General features: G+C 41.3%; 1 protein-coding gene and 1 long non-coding RNA gene across 7 annotated transcripts in view; one reads left to right on the top strand and one right to left on the bottom strand.

Annotated features, from left to right (window-relative positions):
* tmem71 (transmembrane protein 71) overlaps positions 1-21625 on the bottom strand; it is a 42930-nt gene that overhangs the window by 2035 nt on the left and 19270 nt on the right. Inside the window, exons 2-8 of one of the 3 annotated variants that reach the window (XM_079347318.1) lie at positions 5280-5369; positions 3211-3298; positions 2367-2428; positions 1880-1925; positions 1428-1637; positions 1066-1340; positions 243-437 (exon numbers count right to left, since the gene is read on the bottom strand). In XM_079347318.1, coding sequence (XP_079203444.1) covers positions 243-437; positions 1066-1340; positions 1428-1637; positions 1880-1925; positions 2367-2397 — 757 coding nt within the window. In that variant the 5' untranslated portion in view covers positions 2398-2428; positions 3211-3298; positions 5280-5369. Of the gene's footprint in view, positions 1-242; positions 438-1065; positions 1341-1427; positions 1638-1879; positions 1926-2366; positions 2429-3210; positions 3299-5279; positions 5561-21625 lie in introns of those variants that run through there. The other 2 variants (XM_079347319.1, XM_079347317.1) reach the window with 2 other exon arrangements.
* On the top strand, positions 7676-20402 carry LOC306826172. 4 transcript variants are annotated; one of them, XR_013779380.1, is made up of 4 exons: positions 7676-7769; positions 8278-8304; positions 8526-8619; positions 20291-20402. It is a non-coding gene; the product is annotated as an uncharacterized lncRNA (long non-coding RNA). The 4 variants fall into 4 exon arrangements; XR_013779381.1 differs by lacking the exon at positions 20291-20402 and adding an exon at positions 17491-17961; XR_013779382.1 differs by lacking the exon at positions 20291-20402 and adding an exon at positions 10682-12841.

The raw sequence follows: 21625 nt of genomic DNA, 5'->3' as shown, positions 1-21625 counted from the left end.
TTTCGTTTGTGACATGTGATAGTTTGTTTTTCCATTAATGGCGTCTTCAGGGTAATATGATAAAACTGACAAAATGTTCACCGCTATGCAGACGACTCAATGTTTTTGTCAATGAAGCCTGACGACACCAATCAACCTACGAACAGCTCTGAGCTAAAGTTCATCTTTATTTATTTCCAAATTCTGCTATTTAGAAATTTGATGAAACAGCAAACAGTCAGACGAATCCATGGCACGCTCACCTGCGGGCTCAGGTGAGGCCTGACAGCAGCAGCTGTTGGTGTAGAAGGCCGAGGGAGGCGGGACTTCAGAGAGGCCGCCCAGTGACTGAGTGAACTGCTCCTTTGATTGACAGATCTCCGAACAAATCTCCTCCTGGATGAGGAGCTTCGGGGGTGGGGCTTCTTTGTCAGGAGGGGGCGGGATCTCAGTGGGGTCTGTTAAAGAAAGTGGAAAAAAATCTAGTTTTAGATTTTTCATTAGTTTAAGTCACAAAACGGTAAATGAAAAGTTATTACCTTTAATCATAACTTTAGTTTTTCATCTCTTGTAACTGATTTAATAAGTGAAGGAGAATCATAGACTCTATTCTTGAGACAGTGATGATAACTGTGACCTACCATAGGCTGCGTATTTACAGTATTTACTTCATAAAACAAGCTTACTATTATTTTTAAATATAAAACATGGGCTGAAGACAGTAAATGCCTCATAGATACGACGACACGTCTTGGTATTTTGTGTCTTCGGTTCATCAGTTTATGTGTAAATATGAAGTTTCACTCCGGATCACTTCAGAAGTACAAACATGAAAAACAAACTTTCAAAACTGTTTTGTTTGAATTGGGACAGATCGATTTTTGTGACGCATTCAAAGAAGTCGGGAAATCTAAGTACTGATCACAGCTTCAAGCAGATTGTTCACTCAAGTGTAAATATTTAAACTACAACCAGGATGTTGATCATGTTTGTCTGACTGTTATTCCTGCATAAATCTGATCCATATTAAATAAATAAATATTTAGAAACTGCATCAGAACTCTTCAAAGTGAAAGTGAAACTGACCGTAAGTGAAGCTGCGGCTGTCGTCCAGCTCCGTGCTGTTCAACCTGGACCACGCCGACTCTTCCTGCGAGGTCGGACCCTCCTGACTGTTCCTGGTCCAGTCCAGGTCCTGGTCCTTGTCAAAGTCCTGCTGGTCCCAGCTCTGGTTCTTGTTGTGTCCTGTCCCGAACACGCCTCTGAAGACCTTCTCGTCCAGCCAGGACTGGCAGCTCTCCGTCACGTCGCTCAGCAGGCGAGCCAGCGAGCCGCGAGGCCGCCGCCTGCGACGGAAAACCCTGCCACGAAAAAATCAACAAAATAAGATCCTGAAGGAGTCTCAGCTCGGCCTCCCTTTAGACTCCCATTGGACCGCCTGCACCCACCTGACCAGGTTCTCCTTGTACGACACGTTGCTCTTGCAGGGGGACAGAGACACGTTGCCCTGCTCGTCCCAGGAGAAGCTGTCCTCCGTGACGCTGTAGTATCCGTTGGTGAGGAGGCGCGGCGAGCGGCGGCAGGAGCACGGATCACCGCCCTCCATGGACGAGTGAAAGACATATGAGGAGTCGGGAGAGAGGAGGGAGGTGTCGAGGCTGAGGGGGAGACACAGGAGTCAACAGGTGAGTGTGAGGAGGACGAGGACGCAGCCCGTCAGCGGCTGCTCAGAGATCCACTCATATTAAAAATAACATTAAAACATAAAACACATCTACAAGTGTTTAAAGTACCAACAAGGAAACAATCTAAACATTTAAATAACCATGACTGAAGAGTGTTGATCAATAAGATGATCAGTTCTTTATTGGAATCAATGATTCATCATCTGTGTTTTTACCTCTGACACGTCTGATTGGAGCGCAGCCTCCTCTTTATGGGTGAACCTGAACACAAGACAGAAGACAATGTAAGGTGTGTGTGTGTGTGTGTGTGTGTGTGTGTGTGTGTGTGTGTGTGTGTGTGTGTGTGTGTGTGTGTGTGTGTGTGTGTGTGTGTGTGTGTGTGTGTGTGTGTGTGTGTGTGTGTGTGTGTGTGTGTGTGTGTGTGTGTGTGTGTGTGTGTGTGTGTGTGTGTGTGCACCGCTGCCCCCTGCTGTCTCATCAACCCTTCAACATGTTTGAGCAGATCTTCTTCTTCTAGAATAATCTAAAGAGTTTAATATGTGAAACTTTAAACAGATCTGAAGACTTCTCAGAGTGAGAGCTTTTGTAGTGACGTGTCTTCAGACTTGAGTCGTCCTGCAGACTCCTCAGGATGTTTGATCAGGACTCAGAGAAACAGAGCGAGCAGCAGAGCGGCTGATAGACGGCGTGTTTGTGACGTACTTGTAACGGCTCCGTGGAAGAACAGAGACATGTTTGTGTGCAGCCGGGCGTCTTCTGTCGATCTGTGGAGCACATCAGAAACACGACACCAGCCGTTAGAAACACACCCACTGCCCCCCTCTGCCCCCCCCTCGCTGTGAGTCGGACTGTTATCAGACGAGCCTCCATGAGCAGACTTCACATCTCGTATCCCAGCAGTCCCAAAAAGCTCCAGAGTAAATAATGTGTTCCCACTGAGCGCCCTCTAGAGGCCGGATGTTTCTGCATTAGAGATGTAAACTTTACAATACAATGAAATAAAACAGATACAAAGGGGCGAAGAAGATGGCCCAGCGGGCTCCATGTACAGAGGATATCGACCGGGTTCAAGTCCGACCTGTGACTCCTTTCCTGCATGTCATAGCCCAGTGTTACGGAATAAACGACCTGCTGATCTGAAGTCTGTAGAAACTTTAAATTCTTTTAAAACTTTGTTTGGCTGCTAACTTTATTTTGTTTGTGTCTTTGTCTTCTGTGAAGCACGTTGGGTTTATGTTTGTATGAAACGTGCTACACTAATTAAGTTTGATTGAATTCTCTCTCTCTTGCACTGACCTATCAAAATAAAAGCAGACCTCTTAATAACACTTGATACAAATATGGATGATTTCATAAAACATTGATTTTAATCCAAAAATAAAAACCTAACAGTTTGCAGAATCATGCAGCCCCCCCCCCCCCCAAACTCCCCCCGATCTGTTAACTTCATGAAGCTCAGACACTTGGATTATTCCCTCCTGGGATTAACTTTCACAATCCGTCTCGTCCGCACGGATCAGACGGCAGGATGAGTTCAAATACTCACAGTCAAACTTTCGTCCTGCTCAGACGTCGTCGTCTTCAGCGGCGGGTTCGAGTGCTTCTTGTTGTGGTTCTCTCACATCCTCGGCAGCCTGAGAAGAAAAACAGAAAGGGTTGTGACTCTGAGCTCATGCTTCCTGTTAACCCCGTGTGTGCTGGCAGGACGGCGGCTCCCTGTGACTCCATGAGGAGCACAGATTAGCTGCTATCTTTGTGCGCCGCGCTCCTGTTTAGCATCATGACGCTGCTTCACTTTTAGCCTGGACAGGTCACCATGGTGACCAGCAGTCGCTGCTCGTAGAATCAAATCAAAACAGCTCCAACACTGACCAATCACATCGCAGGAAAAGAGAGAGCGTGTGAAGGTGACATGTTGGCGCTTTCACAAACACTAAAAACTTTCTGAAAACTTTCAAGATGCAGTTCGAGACCAGGACGATTTTGTCCACCGTTTACGAAGGAGGGTGGAGGCTTCAGTACGGAGGGGGCGTGGCCTAACAGTTTGTTTTGGTTTCCTGTCGGGAGCTCAAGAGCGACACCTGCTGTCACACATTCTCCTTTTTAAAATAAAAACTCTTCTGCTCTTCACAGTAGAAGCAGAAGAGTTGGACTTGTTTTTGTGCCTCTGAGTCAAACTAAACTTCTATATTTATGGATCACATGACCGTGAACACAAGTTCCTCTCAGGATGTGATTGTGTAAGGAAGAAACCAGAGCTGTGTGTTTGTTCACAGCAAACAGAGAGAAGGAGGAGACGTCAGGATCACGCCTTCTCATCGAAACTCCAGACGAGAGACGAGACCGGGAACCTTTTAAACCTTTATCTGGTCTGTTGTTTGTGTTCTTGGTTGTTCTTGACGCTCGCCCTCTCAGGGGTGTTTCTGCAGTTTTGTTGAAGTGTGAAAGCACGAGATCTTGGGATCCCCGAACATGAGAGATGATGTTTCTTAGATTTGTCCAACAAACGGTTTTCAAAGTTGAAAATGTTGTGATGCTAAATCTAGTTAGTAAAGGAGCCCGTCGGAGGAGGAGGAGGAGGAGGAGGAGGAGGAGGAGGAGGAGGAGGAGGAGGAGGTGAAATGTCTTCAAAGATCCTCAGTCAGTCCAGCTGCCTTTTTGGGTCGAGCTTCAAACATACTCGGATATTAAAATCAGAGCAGATCACATGTGCAGGTTTTAATCTCTGCGTGGTCGTCAGATATTTGAATTCCAGGTGAGAAAATAAAAATAATATGGTTCATGAAATAATTTAACTGAATCACACTGCTGCTTCTCCATCTCTCTTCAACATGAGTAGGGGTCTATTAACTCAATAACCCCCCCCCCCCTTTTTGTGTCTCATATGGTCTCTTCCAACCCTGTTTTTTTTTTCTCCCAGCATGCCTTGCAGCAGCAGCAGCCCTGTTTCTGCTGGAGCTGCTGATGCTGGAGGAAAACGCGTAGCAGGAAACAGACGGATGGATCAAACCATTCCTCCATCAGCATCAGCGTGCACACACACACACACACACACACACACACACACACACACACACACACACAGTTACCTGTAATGTTGTTTAACTGACATTAAATCTACTTTAACAGCTTTATCAGTATTTTAAATAAAGAAATAAAATGACAGTATTTATAACTGTTGCTCCTTTAATTTACATGAATCAGTTATTTAATAAATAGTCTGCAAATAAGCAAATAAAATGTCAAACTATCCTCATTTTTTTTATCTTTAATTTTGATATAATTTTGCATTAACATCCTTCTTCATTAAATACATCAAAGTAAGTTAATATCTGACTTTAGTCTTCGTATTAAATGTTGTTTTAAAGTCATGAATGCCTTAAAGAAGCCTTAACACTGTTAAATGATGGTTTGTACATTAGCTGAGGGATTATTTTGATTTACATTTTTAAAACGTGAAGAGTTATTTTACATTTTCTGCACAATTAAGTGGAAATCAAAACCTCTTTATAAATGTCACGTTTTCTTATAAATACTTAAATTAAACAAAGCGACACTTTTGCATGCTGATTTTTTAGTGCAGAATCCAGACAAAGAATAACGGACTGAACTCACCGGGTCGTCGTGTGGTTTGTTGTTTTTTTCAGCCGGAAGTGAATTCAAAACAAACTTTTCTATCCGTTAAACGATCACCCGTTTAGTCTCCTGCTTTTAGTTTTTACAAACCTCTCTGCATTACGATAAAAACACTCTTAGCGAGTCTGCAGCTGTCACAGGAGCCCCACCCACACACACACAGGAAACACCAGAGGCTTTCAAAGTAAATCTCCAAATACGCTGTTTCTGCGCTCTGCTTTTCAAAGTAAAAGCATGCGTAGTGTTATTTATTTGTTCTTTAAAAAAAAGAAAAAATACTTCGAAGTGTTGTAGTACTTCGAAATCACTCTTGGACCCGAGACCGGTCCTGAGACCACTTTTTGAAGGTCTCGCCTCCAAAGCACCACAGACCACCACCGATACTTAAACAGATCATCAGTAGCACAAGCTTGTCCAGGTGTTGATTTTAACTATTAATTTGTGAGTCAGGCTTCGATTTACATAGTGGAAAAATATTACATCTAGGCAGTTTTAGTTGTATTTAGGAACCTGGTAATTTATCACAAAGAGGACAAGGCAGAGGGAGGGAAACAGCCTGCTGGTAATACATTTATACTAAACCTAAGTGAAGTAATTAGAATTATGTAAGAAGACAAGATGGCTTAAAGTCAATTTTCCAACATGTTTCCATAGAAGAAAATATGTATTTTATTATTCTTATTATTCTGAGTCTCAAAGGTTGATGAAGCTGCAACTCAACCTGAGATTAAATATAATCCCTTTATTGTTTGAGTGATACTCACAAATATATGATTACTTTTTGTTTCTTTCCTTCTATTATAATTGTATTTTATTTATTGTGACTTGTAGAACTATACTGATAAGCGATTACAGACAATGACATGCAGTTTCACCAAATGGCCACAGGGTGGCAGCACCCTCCAGCAGCGTCACTTGGGGACCCTTAGCAACGCGCAGAGCAAGGAGAGCGCGTCAGGATGAATGGAGAATAAACAACTGTTGTTCTGCGTCGCTGATTTCCTTGTAATGTTTACAGGTTGGTTGATCGCTTTTTGTGTGATTTTAGCTGTTTGTAAGTTAATATAAATCCCCGGTGATGTTTGGTCTGTAAGCTAAAAGTACGGTAAAGGTGGAAACATTAAGTCCGGCGGTACGTCGTTGAGGAAATGGCGGCCGCCGTCCTCATATCTGTTTTCTTGTTTGTTTCTTTCGGCTCCTGAACATTTGTGGGTTATTTCTATGTGAGTGGAAAGTGGCTGTGTGTAGTAAAATGTTTGAAGAGTAATGCTAACGTATAGCTCAAGACCAGCTAGCTAGCGACAGCTTTGACTCACAAGTTAATATTAGACAGTGATGCAGGTTCATTTCATCCGGTTTGGCGCCAAATTACGAGTCGGTCATGTCTATGATTACAGTTTGTGTTCGTACAGTTTGACTGCAAATAAGATTTATTCTCTTTTATAAAGTGAAACCTAAACTTGTAAAATGTACAGCTATTACAAAAACACTCTTTTGATGAGAGGACAAAGATGTTAAAAGTGCTTAAAGGGAAAAGTGCAGACATGATTGAGGATCGACAGAAAATGTATTTTAAAGGGAAAATGTTTTTTCAAGGTTCAAGGTTCAAGGTTCAAGGTTCTTTATTTGTCAAATATGCCACATGTTAAACATACAGCACAGATGAAATTGCATTCCCCCCCCCCCCCAGTGCAAACCTGCAGTGCATAAAAGAGCACTAAAGAAAAACTAGCAATACTGTACAACAAATAACTTAACTAAAGACATTTGGACAACAAATAACGAACAACAGACAACAAATAACTTAGCTAAAGACATTTGGACAACAAATAACGAACAACAGACAACAAATAACTTAACTAAAGACATTTGGACAACAAATAACGAACAACAGACAACAAATAACTTAACTAAAGACATTTGGACAACAAATAACGAACAACAGACAACAAATAACTTAACTAAAGACATTTGGACAACAAATAACGAACAACAGACATGTATAATCGCTTTTATACAAGTTTTGCTAAGTCTCTTAACATGAATGAAACATATTTTGCCCCCCCAAGTTTATCACGAAAATGTCGGCAAGTCGGGCATCTAATTATTTAGGTTATTGTTCTGACTTGAGCAGGCGTTTTTGTAAATTTTACATTTGTTTTTTTCAGATACGTCGGACACCACCTGAATGCAGCTACAGCCCAACGCGTGAGTATGGGACACGTAATTCGACTTCGGCTTTGGAGCGCTTGACAAAGTTCAGTCTGATCGCAAACCAAACCAAACTGATTATAACGTTACCCCTGAATCGAACCGAGTCCACCAAACTTTATTTAAGCGACGTTTGTCTCACTCTGCACAGAGTTAATTAATAGCTTAGCTTCGCCGGGTCTCCCACACATTTCACGCGGTCGGTTGGAGAGGCAGGAGAAGAATTGAGAAAGTTTTGCTCCTATGAAGTTCTACATGGTAAGTAAATTACAGTCTAATTTAATGAAATAAAGTGAATTAATATGAATATACTGTATAATGTACTTTGAAATTGTACTTTTATTGTCATGAACTAAATGGCTACAGTTACATGTCATATTGATGAGCTAATGTTAGCGAGCTGCATCTTGTAGTTAGCTAACCATTAGAATCAGTAAGCTATCAATGGATACAAATAACTTTTAAACCTTTTAGCAATGAAAATGTGCATTTTTATGTTTATGTTTGGAAGTTGAAGAAAATGTGGTTGTTTTTCATTATGCCCGGTTGGAAAAGTGTGTGTGTTTACAAGCACGAGTGAGTACACATTTTTTCAACTGGGCATAATATCTACACGCCTAAAAAAGAACAAGTAAAATAAAATGACCAAATATTTGTATAGGTTTTTATTTAATTTTTTGAAATATTTTCCCCTTTAATTTAAATTTGAACTGTTTCACCATGACCTCTCGCATCACCCCTGCCTGCTCTCCGACGGTGCGGGTAGGAGACAGACGTGACTCACGTGAAAAATGTAAGTATTTATTCATATAAATATTTGTTTTCTTTTTTTAATTCAAACACAAAACCTTGAAACTTCTGTTTTAATAACTGTCTCAATAGTGGCATAGGAGAATGTATACAAATATACTTTATTTAAATTTTAACTAGTGTCGTCTTTGTCCTCTCAAAGTGTCGTTAGACCACTTTGACTGTTGTATCTGAAGTAACATGTCTTGTTGATTTGGTTCAAAGGTTTTCCAAGAAGACAGACGTTATCGTCTCCTGCAGTCAACATGTCTCCATGCTACTGAAGAAACCCTCTGACTCTGAATGGGACTTCATACAGGTCAGTCGGCTCGCTTTTGTTGGTATTATTATCTATAAGCATTGCTTTTCAGTATATATTGTTTATTTCTGATTGATTATGACTATGTAGTTGTTTGTTGTTTGAGTGTCTTCATCGGAAGTTGAACCTTTCACTGATTTATTCTTTTGATTTTACACCTCCTCTCCTGAGTTCAGACTGGATCGCTGTCATTTTAAAACAGAAAATAGAAGATCTTTGTTGTGCTCTAAGTTCATTATCTGTGCTTTTTAAAAAAATCAAACACACTGAAATATCAAATCAAACGTTACATCAAACATCCATAAAAACCCTGAATGATTCTTTCTGTTTCATTTTCTTAATTTTTCTTTATTTAAATATTTCTCCTTCCTCCTCTTTGACATGATTTTATTCAAATATCCAACAAACACTCAGAGGACACACACACGATTACATCTTCATGTCAGTTCAGGGGAACAAACGTCATCATGAGCAGAGCTTGTCTCCACGGCTAAACAGACACAGGACGGAGCGCCACCTTAAAAAACATTAGTAAAAAATAACTCAAAACACCACCACAGATATTTAGTACCACCCCAAATGTTTGATTGGCAGGTTATGTGTGTGCAGTGAGTGACGATGAGCTCTCAGATACAAACATGAAGACTAAATAAGTTTAAGAGTACATAACTCAGCAGAGGATCCATGATAATAAAGCCTGAGTCCAGCATGTAGAGGCTGAGTGAATGTGGTCTTGAGACAGGAGTGTAGACATTGTTGGACCAAAAGTCATCTCTTGTTGTCACAAAATAACATCCAAGATTTTTCTGTAGACTCTGTGGTTTTTAATACACTTCATGCAGTAGCTGTGTCCTCTCGGTCCAGCTGGACTCCTTTCTGTGCCATTTCTCTTCTCAGTAACAACTGCTTGAATTTCACTCCTTCACAGCTGAGACTAGTTTCAGCTCTGATCTAAACAGCATGTGGCTGTGCAGAGACTCTGCAGCTCCGGTTGGTTACACCCATCCTCAAACTGTAGATCTAAAGGGGAGGGATCCAGAGTCCAAATACCAGTGACGGAGTTCAGCAGGCTGTGTTTGATAGCAGTTTCTCAAAATGGAGCAACTAAATCAATCTAATGAAGAAGAGAAGGTAGAAGTAGTTTGGATTGTTTGGACTTTTTGAATCTGAAATACACAAAGTTTCATTTCAACTACAGCTATACAGACACAGGAAGGAGCGCCACCTCAAATTTCAGAGTTTAAACGCAGACTTGAAGCCTCTGTCCCTGAAATGACTTCTGTCTATTTCAGTTTACACAACTCAGCAGAGGATCCAACAGGATAAACCCAGAGTCCAGCATATAGAGGCTGAGTGAATGTGGTCTGGACTCTGTGGAGGAGAGTCATGGTTTCAGAGATGCTGTAGAAGGACAAAGTACCTGCTCTGTGATCCAGGTACACTCCTACTCTGGAGGACTGAGGACCTGAGAGAGGAGTCCTGACATCGTTGTGCCAAAAGTCACATCTGTTGTTGTCACAAAATAACATCCAAGATTTGTCATTAAATCCAAACAAAGATTTTTCTGAGCTTCCTGTTCTGTTGATATTCTTGTATGCTACTGCTACACAAACTGCTTCTCTCCTCTCCACCTCCCAGTAGCAACGTCCAGTCAGACTCTCTTTACTCAGGACCAGAGGATAATCAGTGAATCTGTCTGGATGTCTAGAATACGACTGTTCTTTACTCATGAATGTTGCTTTTCTGTTCCCATCAGATAATAACAGCTCTTTGTTTACTGTGTTTGGATCCAGTGTGATGTCACATGAATATTGTAAGAAGTCAGCTCTGGTCTTGTGCTCTGGTTCTGGTTCTGACAGTAAAACATCCACTTCAGTCACTGTCTGTGAGATGTTTGTCCAGTTCTCTGTCAGGACATTGTTTCGCTCTCTCAGCTTCACATCTTTCTCTCCGTCCTGGATTCTCTGCTGGACGTTTTGTCGACTCACCTCGAGCTCTCTCTGCTTCTCGCTCCTTTCTGCTGCAGCTGAGACTGTGCCGTGACCTTTGTGCTCGTCCACAGGACAGAGATTACAGATGGACTGCCGACAACAAAACATCTTTATCACCTCATTACGACGAGAGCAGGCGTTCTCCTGGAGCTTCTTGGACGACTTCACCAGCTTGTTTCTTTAATGGTGCTGCTTCAAAATGAGGCTGGAGGTTCTCCCACTAAGAGGCCAGACACTGCAGACAGGACTTACAGGCATTCAGTTTCTGCCTGGTGGAATCACACATCCTGATGGCTTTTAATACACTTAATGCAGTAGCTGTTTCCACAGGAAGTAGTCATCCTTCAGTAGATTCAGTCAAATGGAACAGCAGAATTTCTCTCGGTCCAGCTGAACTCCTTTCTCTTCTCAGTAACGACTGCTTGAGTTTCACTCCCTCACAGCTGAGACTAGTTTCAGCTCTGATCTAAACAGCATGTGGCTGCGCAGAGACTCTGCAGCTCCGGTTGGTTACACCCATTCTCAAACTGTAGATCTAAAGGGGAGGGATCCAGGAAATACCAGAGACAGAGTTCAGCAGGCTGTGTTTGAGAGCAGGAAGAAGAAGAGGGAGGGGCGATCAAAGTATGATTCACTCTAGGAAGAGGAGCAGCGCTGATGAATGCAACTTTGTTTTCCTGTTTACAAAGAAGCCTCGGTTTAAAAGTTGCTCCACACTCTTTTGGTCGTGGCTCAAGGAGCACACAACCAGACTCTGTAACAGCTTCTACCATAGAGCTGCCCGACTCATGAACACACAATAGCAACACCCCACCCCCGTCTGACTCTGTGCAACTTGAAGCTCCTCCCCCCCCATATTAGCCATCCCCCCACACAATGACATTCTCTCAGAAAAACCCTGATAACCCCCCCCCCCCCGCCTCAGACATCACTAACTGACTCCAGAAATATTTCGTTGTACTCGTACAGTGAAAATGAAGATCTTATTTTTAAAACTAGTATAAAGGTGAATTAATTTAGAAACACACTTATTCACACCAATAAAAAATCTAATTAAATAAGTTTATCTATAAAAGTATCAATAATTGATTTTGTTCCTTCTCTGTGCATTGTGGGGGGAAAAAAGAATCATTCCAAAACCTTTTTTTTGCCCCTCCCCCACATTGATCCTTTATTCTTTTTGTTTATTATTTTAGTATAGGTAAAAGTGGTTTATGGGGACAGTTACTTTAGGGTTTATCCTAAGACACTTTCCCACCCTCTGAAGAAATATTCATATATTGCAACAAGAGACTCAGACACGCTGGAAAGTGGTTTTACTTTATTAAAGCATTAAACAAAGACCCAGTACCGTCATTCCTCTGCCTACAAGACTCTTCAACTGCTGAATAATTTCTACTGCATTCTTGCTAACTCTGGAGCATCTGCACAACAACAACTCTTCTTCTCTGAACACCTGCAAAACACTGTTACTCACTCGCAGACACCACCTTGTGGCGTAAATTATGCAGCACACCTGATTCACAACATGTCAACATCAACTGCTTGAATAATGCTGCAGTTCAGACAAACACATTAACATCAGACACTTTAAAAATGTATTAAAATAGTATACAAAAAAAGAATGAATAAAACAACAAAAAATAGTTTGTGTGGTCCGTGATAACCAAACAATAAACATCAATGTTCTCGACTTGTTCACACATCACACATAGTGCCCCATCTCTTAATGAGCCATTTTCCCTTGGATAATTTGCAAGTTTTATCAATCAGTCTTATGGGGACCATGTTCTGTTTACCTTGCTAGCAAGGACTAGCATGTTGGTCACTGCCAGTGTATAATGCAAAAGGTAAGCAACAAAATTCTCAACCTAGTATTCATCCCAAGAAATGTTTTCCTTGGAAGCAACCCTCTACCCTCCCCTTCTTCCATCTTCAACCTTTTTCCTCTGACTCTGTGTAAGGTTTGGTTAAGGTGGTATAGAGGAAACTCATGGAGATCAATGTCTGACAAATGGAGACATTTTTTGCATCTTCTTTTCTCCATCATGGCTCTTCTCAGGTGGATTTTGGAGGATGCTAAATGCACTTTATAATGATAAAATTGTCAGTGTGGAATCATTTAGTTTCATATGTGAACTATTATACTTGTTAATTAAATTAAGTATGGTAAAGGACTAGTTAAATTATTTACATTTACAGATGACTGATTAAGCACAGTTCCTCACACAATAATGGTCTCAGTTTATTTCAGTTTACACAACTCAGCAGTGTCTCCAAAAGACAAAAACAACAATTTATGAATCCTGATTCCAGCATGTAGAGGCTGAGTGAATGTGGTCTGGACTCTGTGGAGGAGAGTCATGGTTTCAGAGATGTCATAGAAGGACAGAATACCTGCTCTGTGATCCAGGTACACTCCTACTCTGGAGGACAGAGGACCTGAGACAGGAGTATGGACTTTGTTGTAATAAAAGTTATAACTTTTGTTGTCACAATCTAACCTCCAAGATTTGTCATTACGTCCAAAAAAACATTCATGTGAGATCCCTGCTCTCCTGATATTCTTGTATGTGACTGCTACAGAAACTGTTCCTCTCCTCTCCACCTCCCAGTAACAACGTCCAGTCAGACTCTCTTTACTCAGGACCTGAGACCAAACAGTGAATCTGTCTGGGTGACTAGAATAAGACTGTTGTTTACTCACTCGTGTTACTTTTCTGTTCTCATCAGATAATAACAGCTGTGTGTGTGCTGTGTTTGGATCCAGCGTGATGTCACATGAATATTGTAAGAACTCAGCTCTGGTCTTGGGCTCTGGTTCTGGTTCTGGTCCTGACAGTAAAACATCCACTTGAGTCAGTGTCTGTGAGATGTTTGTCCATTTGTCTATCAGGACGTCCTGTAGTTTATCTCTGACTTCTGACACAGCTGCTGTCACGTCCTCAAAGTACCTCAGAGGACGGATCTTGATGCTGGATGAGTGTGTAGATTCACTGAGTGCTGACACTGAGGGGTAGTCCTGTAGAAACTGGTGGAGATCTTGTGTGTGTGAGAGCTTCTCCAGTTCAGCGTCTTTCCTCTTCAGCTCAGTGATCTCCTGCTCCAGCTTCTCCTGACGCTCTCTGACTCGACTCACTTCAGTTTGCTGCTGGGATCTGACCTGCTGCTTCACATCAGAGCGTCTTTTCTCCATGAGACGGATCAGCTCAGTGAACATCTTCTCACTGTTCCCCACTGTTTTATCAGCAGAGCCATTGATAGCCTCCTCCTCCTGTTGGAGCAGCTTCACATCTTTCTTTCCGTCCTGGATTCTCTGCTGGATGTTTTGTCGACTCACCTCGAGCTCTCTCTGCTTCTCACTCCTTTCTGCTGCAGCTGAGACTGTGTCGTGATCTTTATGTTCGTCCAGTAAACAGAACTGACAGATAGACTGCTGATCAGTGCGACAGAATATCTTCATCACCTCATCATGACAAAAGCAGACGTTCTCTCGGTCCAGTTGGTTTCCTCTCTGAGCCATTTCTCCTCTCAGTGATGGTCAAACAGTTCCTCTTTCTCTGGATAGAAACACAGTCAGAGCTCTGATGGACAACAACCGTCTGCTCTTGTTGACTTGCTGCACTGAATGAGGTTTTTCAGTTCCAGTCATTCTCGGTTTATACTCCAAGCCCATCCTCATACCTGCAGGTTTGTGACGGGGAGGGAGGAGAGAAATATTTTACTGGGGTGAGGTTCAGGTTTGACTGTGTTCCTCAAAAAGCAGCTTTTTGAAAAGAAAGGTTGTGACTCAAACAACAAACAATAATAGTAATATAATTGGACTTGGGCAAGGACACTTTTTGCTGTGTGCTTCATTTATTAACACAAAAAGATTACAGGAAGTAGCAAACGTGATCGAACTGGCAACCACAGACTCAAAAAGATCCGTCCTGCAGATGTTAAAGAACCTGAGCCTCCTCGGGAAGTAGAGGAGGCTCAGACCCTTTTTGAAGATGGCCTCCGTTTCAATTGAAGTCTGTGGTTGAGAGGAAGGGAGACAGGACCGTCCCCTGTGGGACCCCTGTGTTGCTGACCACTCTGTCCGACACACAGTGTGTTAGACACGCATAATGTGGTCTGCCAGTCAGGTTGTCAAGAATCCAGGACACAAGGGGAGCATCCAAATGCACTGTTGTATTTTGTCCCCCTGTAGAGCCGGAGACAAGATGTCAAAAGCACTGTAGAAGTAAAAAGACACATGACCCTCACAGTGCTGTCTGGCTTGTCCAGGTGAGCGTACATGAAGTTTAGCAGGAACACAATGGCATCTTCCACGTCCTGTTGGGGCTGGTAGGCGAACTTTTACTTTTCCAATTAAATTATAGAAATAATTTTTTTTGCTGCACCTATACAGCAATGAATAGAATTATAGCTAAGCTCAATATAAAAACAAAGAGGCAGGTTTCTTTTTAAAAAAATACTCTAGTGGTGCCCATTTGTAGTATTTACTAATTTATACTAATCACATTGTTAACACTGTTGTGATAATTCTGTCTCTTGCTGTCATCTACAAGTGTGATACTCGACTTTACATTCAAAATTCAAAGGATTTTGTTTGTCACATACTCATACAGAATAAAAATGTTAGGTTATAGTTGAGGTTATCACGTAGAGTTTTAATGTGTAGCACATAGATATTAATTCACAGTTCATAGTTCACACCTATCCTCTTCCCTTCAGGTCTGTTACGGGAAGGGAGGAGAGAAATATTTGAATGGGGTGAGTTTCAGGTGATTTCTTTAAGGAGCAGCTTTTTGAAAAGACGGGATTACTCATAAACGGCAAACAGTAGTAATAGTTGGATTTGGGCGAGGACAGTCTTTGCTGTGTGATTAATTTATTAAAGATAAATTGTGAGGCAGTTAAAAAAATGTATTCAAATGTGTAAAGCTTCACATCGATACTTTTGAAAATGAATCACAGTAACAGGGTCCAAATGTCCCAATGTGGGTAGATTTTCTGGTTCTTTTCAGAGGGCTGTCCACCACATGGTGGGTAAATGTTTTACCATAAAGTAATAAAAACTATGCTATGAGTATTGAGCAAGGTTTGTGGACCTGCCTGCATCTGCTACTCCCTACTGTAATGTTGTAATGCAAAGGGGCTTCAGAGGGGAGCAGGGGGGCTCTGGGAACTACCCATTTAAAAAATATAAAGAAGGAGGCACTAACTCACTAACTCTTAGCTGTAGAGCAGAGGTGGTTGGTTGTAACAGCCAGGTGTTACCATGGCAACTACTAAGCCATACTATACTAAAAAGCGAGTTTGAAGCCTCACTCGCCCAAACGAGTCTAAGACCCCAAGACATTAAGAGGTGCATTGGTGTATTCATGAAAAAAATTAAAGGAATCTTTTTCAGTCATAATTATTCTTCAGTCTCATTTTGTAAAAACAAACTTTCATTAATTGAATGGTGATTGGACTGAATCGTAACATCCCTATTTAGATAGATAGATAGATAGATAGATAGATAGATACTTTATTGATCCCGAGGGAAATGCAAGTAAGTGTATTTAAGTGTATTTAAGACAAATGACGATTATTAAAAACCTTTTAAAACTCAACACGGATTAAAAAAGGAGAACGGATAAATAAATAAGGGTTAGGGTTTCCATTAGAGGTTTTCTTCAGGTGATCATTTTTTAACAGAGGAGGGGGGTCATGACCATATATAGAGATTTTTACACCAATAGGCTGCAAGGTGCTGATTGTAGGTGAGGTCAAATACTCAAAGTGTCCCACCATTAAACACATCTATACCACCTTTCAAATATAATACCAGGAACAATACAACGAAAAAATGTACATACAAATACAAAATACATGGCATAAAAACATGAACAACAACAGACGTATCCAAAAACCCAAACAACATTAAAAATAGTAAACACGTCTGAATGGTTTGTTTCATGGCTGATGTTGTTAATGTTTACATCTTCTAATTTATTCATTTTTAACTTTATTTTTTATTTTTAGATCTGACGCCATGTTTTATTGTGTTACATTTAGTTTTCAACATTATTAGGATTTGTTAATTTAAAACATTATGAAGTTTGTTTGGAGGAAATCTTTTATTCCATATTCCTGATTAAGGTCTGTAGACGTTAGAGTCTGGAGGGTGAAACTGTCAAAACTCTTTGTTAAGTAGGAGGGCATTTAAATGACCTAACTACATGTCCACACTTGCCATCAGTGCCTATTCTGCCTATTGGTGTGGAAATCCATATATATGGGTGTTGCTGACAAGTAAAGTGAGAAGAGGCAGTCTGAATGGAAAATAATCTAAAACTACAACTAACGAAACAAGTTAAACCGGTCAATAACAAGATATATGAGGTGTTTAAATCTCTGTCATTGGTGGTGAACGTGTGGGTGTGGGTGAAAGCATGATGTGGGGTGAAGTGTTGTAAAATGAAAAAAAGAACTGGTTTTCCCTTGCTCCCTTGTTTGTTGTTGGACAGGTAGGCAACATCGCTGTCAGTCCTATTCTTTGCCACTCCCCCCACCATGAGTCTTCATTCTTTTGGGACTCTGTCAGTATAGATATTGGTGGTTTATGAGGACGGTTACCTGACAAACAGGTATTTTCCACAGAGATACTTTTCCTGTCTCAAATTTGCTGACTCGTGTGATGCGTCAGTGTGTAATACCTACGCCCTGTCAGAGATCAGTGTGTGTGTGTGTGTGTGTATTCAACATCCACTACAGGCCATTTGTCCCGTCTCCCTATGTATGGCTCGTATACATGCACTTGTCTGTATATCAGGGTTTGCGAAGCTGCAGGTAGGTAGGGCAGTTAAATTTACACACTTTTTGCCTTTGCCTAAACTTCCCTCAGCACAAAAAACAGCTTCCATCCTGATGAAGAATGTCTTCTGGGTCCATGGCCTTCCCTGTAATATTGTTTCTGACCGTGGGCCTCAGTTCACCTCTGCTGTCTGGAAAGCCTTCTGCTCGTCCATAGGGGTCACCATCAGCCTTTCCTCTGGATTTCATCCACAAACAAATGGCCAAGCGGAGAGAGCAAACCAGGACCTTGGAAAGACACTCCGCTGCCTGGTGTCCACCACCCCAGCCTCCGGGTCTTCCCAACTGCCTTGGGTGGAATATGCTTATAATACCCTGCCATCCTCTGCAACAGGTATGCCACCATTCCAATGCCTGTATGGTTATCAGCCACCCCTCTTACCGTCTCAAGAAAAGGACATTCTGGTCCCATCTGTCCAAGCCAATGTACGTTGTTGCCACAAGACCTGCTGTCAAACCCGATCTGCCCTATTGAAAGCCTTGGTACCAACAACAAGCCACTGTGAGGATCTACCTTTAAAGTCTGATGGCATTGTGCCTTTTTATTATTGAGAGTTATCAACTCCATGGTGGTCAATCTGAAACTTCCCTGTACCCTCTGGGTCCACCCTTCCTTTCATGTGTCTCGCCTGAAACCAGTCCCCTCCCCTCCACCCCCTGGATAATAGATGATCACCCAGCCTACACTGTCCGTCGTATCCTCAACTGATTTTGATCAAACCTGTGCGTCTCCAGGCTGTTGTTTAGTATGTGTTTTTAACTGTTACCACGATAACTGCGGGCCGTGGCTACATGGCTACATGTATGTGTGGCGTTCTTTTGGTGGTTGTTGTGAATGTCTTGCTAAACTTGAAGAGGCTTGAAGATTACAGAGGACGCTGGACAACTCAACTCCTTTTCCATGGATTTATTTACACAGTAGTCAAAGTGAATCATCAGGAGCAGCAGGTTGTAACCCTTAAACAATAAAAAGACAACATGTTCATCAGTGAGTCTTATAAACAGAAATACAAACTGTTCTTCATTTCATTCGAGAGCTTTACATGAACACAATCTAAATCTCTTCATCAACAAATGTATCAATAGATAGATAGATACTTCATTGATCCTGAGGGAAATTCAAGGCATTCAGTAGCAGTATACAGAACGGCAGGACACAAGACATTAGTTACAAAATCATTGACTTTCTCCTTTCATTTCAACAAAATCACAATCTGTGTTGACGCTGAACAGTCAATTCAATCCTCTGACACACCGAGCAGACGGCAAGGAACTAGTGGAACACCGCAACATTCACTCTGATAAACTAATCACAGTCAATCTGATCACAAATTTCTTTCCACAACGTGGAGCAACTACTATTAATCTAATGAAGAAGAGAAGTAGTTTGGATTGTTTAAAACATTTGACCCTGAAATACACAAAGTTTCATTTCAACTACAAAGAAATGACAATGAGAGATTCAGTAAAAAAAAAAAAGACAAACAGTGTTCATGTGAACAAACGTCATCATGAGCAGCGACAGTCCCCACAGCTAAACAGACACAGGAAGGAACGCCACCTTAGAAAACATAAAAACTCAAACACCACAGCAGATATTTAGACGTTAAAGTACCGCCCCTAATGTTTGATTGACTGGTGGTCTGTGTACAGTAAGAAACAACGATGACTTCTCAGAAAACATTAAGACTAAATAGGTTTAAGAGTTTAAACAGACTTTAAGCCTCTGTCCCTGAAATACTTCTATTTCAGTTTACACAGCTCAGCAGAGGATCCATGATAATAAAGCCTGAGTCCAGCATGTAGAGGCTGAGTGAATGTGGTCTGGACTCTGTGGAGCAGAGAGTTATCTGGATGGATCAGAGTTCACTGTGGGGAAAGAGATATCAGTCATTTATAGAGGTAATATACAGGGTGTGTTAACTGAGATTTACAGTATGCAGTGAAATTATTTGGACTTACAGAGTGGACACTTTACTCTCAACAGTTACACTTTAAATATTATTCATACTTTCATACTGTACAGTATGAAGAAGACAAAACAATCGGTGCTTCCTTTTTGAAATCCTTTGTTCAGTTTTGTGATCTCTTTTCTTGTCTACTTCTTTACTTGATTAGTAGGACTGGGTTGAACAATCCCTGAGGTTCATGTTCTGCAGTTGTAATGGGTGGGGTTGTTCGTAGTTTTGACCGTTAGGTTAGGCTTCATGTTTCCAGGAAGGATTATGGTTTGCTTCCTTTTTAATCAGAACACACCAGCAATGAGCTTCTAACATGGACATACCTCTGACTCATGGGATCATAACGATGCTGGACTGTTATTTAGCTGACAGCTTACCTGCTTAAGAATACAAACATTTGTTTCAGTGACTCATTAAGAAATTGCTTCAACTCTGAGATCAACTCCAAGTCTGACATTTTGTTAAAGATGAATTGGGGCCATTTTAAAAATAATAATTGAAGATTGAAATGTATTGGGTTGTGGAGGTGCAGTGTCTGCTCTGTAATGGACTTGTGAGGAGTCCTCTTTTCAAATCTAATAGACTGAGCATATTTATTTGTGTAAGACATACAGGTACTCTGGGTAAGGGGTGTAGGATAAGACAATTATTTTATGTATGGTGTTTGTATCCCACATAAGGTTACTGGACTGCAATTCTGTTCTCCGCCAGAGGGTGGTGCACACAGCCCGGGAACTTTCTAAAAAACACACCTTCCCCGGGTAGACTTTACCAAAAAGCATCAAGAAGTGGTCTGACAATATCCTCTAAAGGGTAGAAATCTATAAAGAAAAATCTAGTATCAAATATATGAAATATTCTGTCTATTAGGTTGAAAGCTGTGACAAAGAGAATTAAACCACGTGACTCAGAGCTCCTCAAGATACCTACGATAAGGATGCTAATACTAACACAAGTGTTATGCTAATTGTGTTAGCTCCATAGTGGCACAAAATATCGTTCTTCTAAAACCGGTTGAAGTTGTGACCCTGATTCTGATAGATAGATCGATAGATAGATAGATGGATAGATATATACACACATAGATAGATACTTTATTGATCCCAAGGGAAATTCAAGCTGTTTCTTGCTGTTTGTTACCATGTAGACGCAGTTCAGATTGTTTTATGTTGTTTAAGATGCTTAAAAATGATCGCTAATCATGCGAGCCGCGTGCTAATCATTAGCATTTACATGTGAATTTGTTTTTATTTAGCTCTGCTGCTAGCTCAGCTAGGCTAGTCACTAATGTAGCAGATCGTTGATCGTATTAACACAGCTAAAAGTGCCTTCATGTTATATTCTGTTATCCTTTATATTCTGTGTTATTGAATTATAATTTATCATTTTTATTCTTTCATTAACTTATAACTGTTTTCAAGTTGTATTCTGTTTTATTGACTTAGAAGTCATCAGATTGAGTGTTTATTCTCTTGTTTATCTATGTAAGATGAGGGTGATTTAGTTAACTTAATTGCCAATATAAATATTTGATATGAGGAACAGAAGTTCATCTTAACTGGTTAAAAGATTTAATATAATATAATGTTATGTTTAAAATGTTATTAAGGTACATAAATAGATTTAAAAGGTTAAAGAACATATCTGGTTTCAGAAATCTCAGGGTTTTATTTCTATCCTGTGAGATAGAAGTACATGATTGATAGATAGTTCATTGGAACTGACTTATCTCATGCGATGTGGTGCCTATTATATATATAATATAATCCATCCATCCAATTTCTGCCGCTTATCCGGGGCTGGGTCGCGGGGGCAGAAGTCTAAGCAGAGACACCCAGACTTCCCTCACCCCAGACACCTCCTCCGGTACCCGTCAGCTGCCTCAGGTGTCCTATGCGCTAGCAACGCCCGATAGGACTCCTTCTTCAGCTTGACAGCCTCCCTTACTTCTGGTGTCCACCACCGGGTTCGGGGATTGCCGCCACGACACGCACCAGGATCTGTGAAAAGCTCGTCCGGAGGTGGGAGTTGAAGACCTCTCTAACAGAGGGTTCAGCCAGACGTTCCCAGCAGACCCTCACTACACGTTTGGGCCTGCCGAGTCTGACCGGCTTCCTCCTCTGCCAGCGCATCCAAGTCACCACCAGGTGGTGATCAGTTGACAGCTCAGCCCCTCTCTTCACCCGAGTGTCCGAGACACACGGC

Source organism: Symphodus melops (assembly GCF_947650265.1).
Source record: "Symphodus melops genome assembly, chromosome: 7".
Lineage (NCBI taxonomy): Eukaryota > Metazoa > Chordata > Actinopteri > Labriformes > Labridae > Symphodus > Symphodus melops.
Note: the sequence above shows the minus strand (reverse complement) of the source record. Positions and strands in the feature narration are given on the sequence as shown.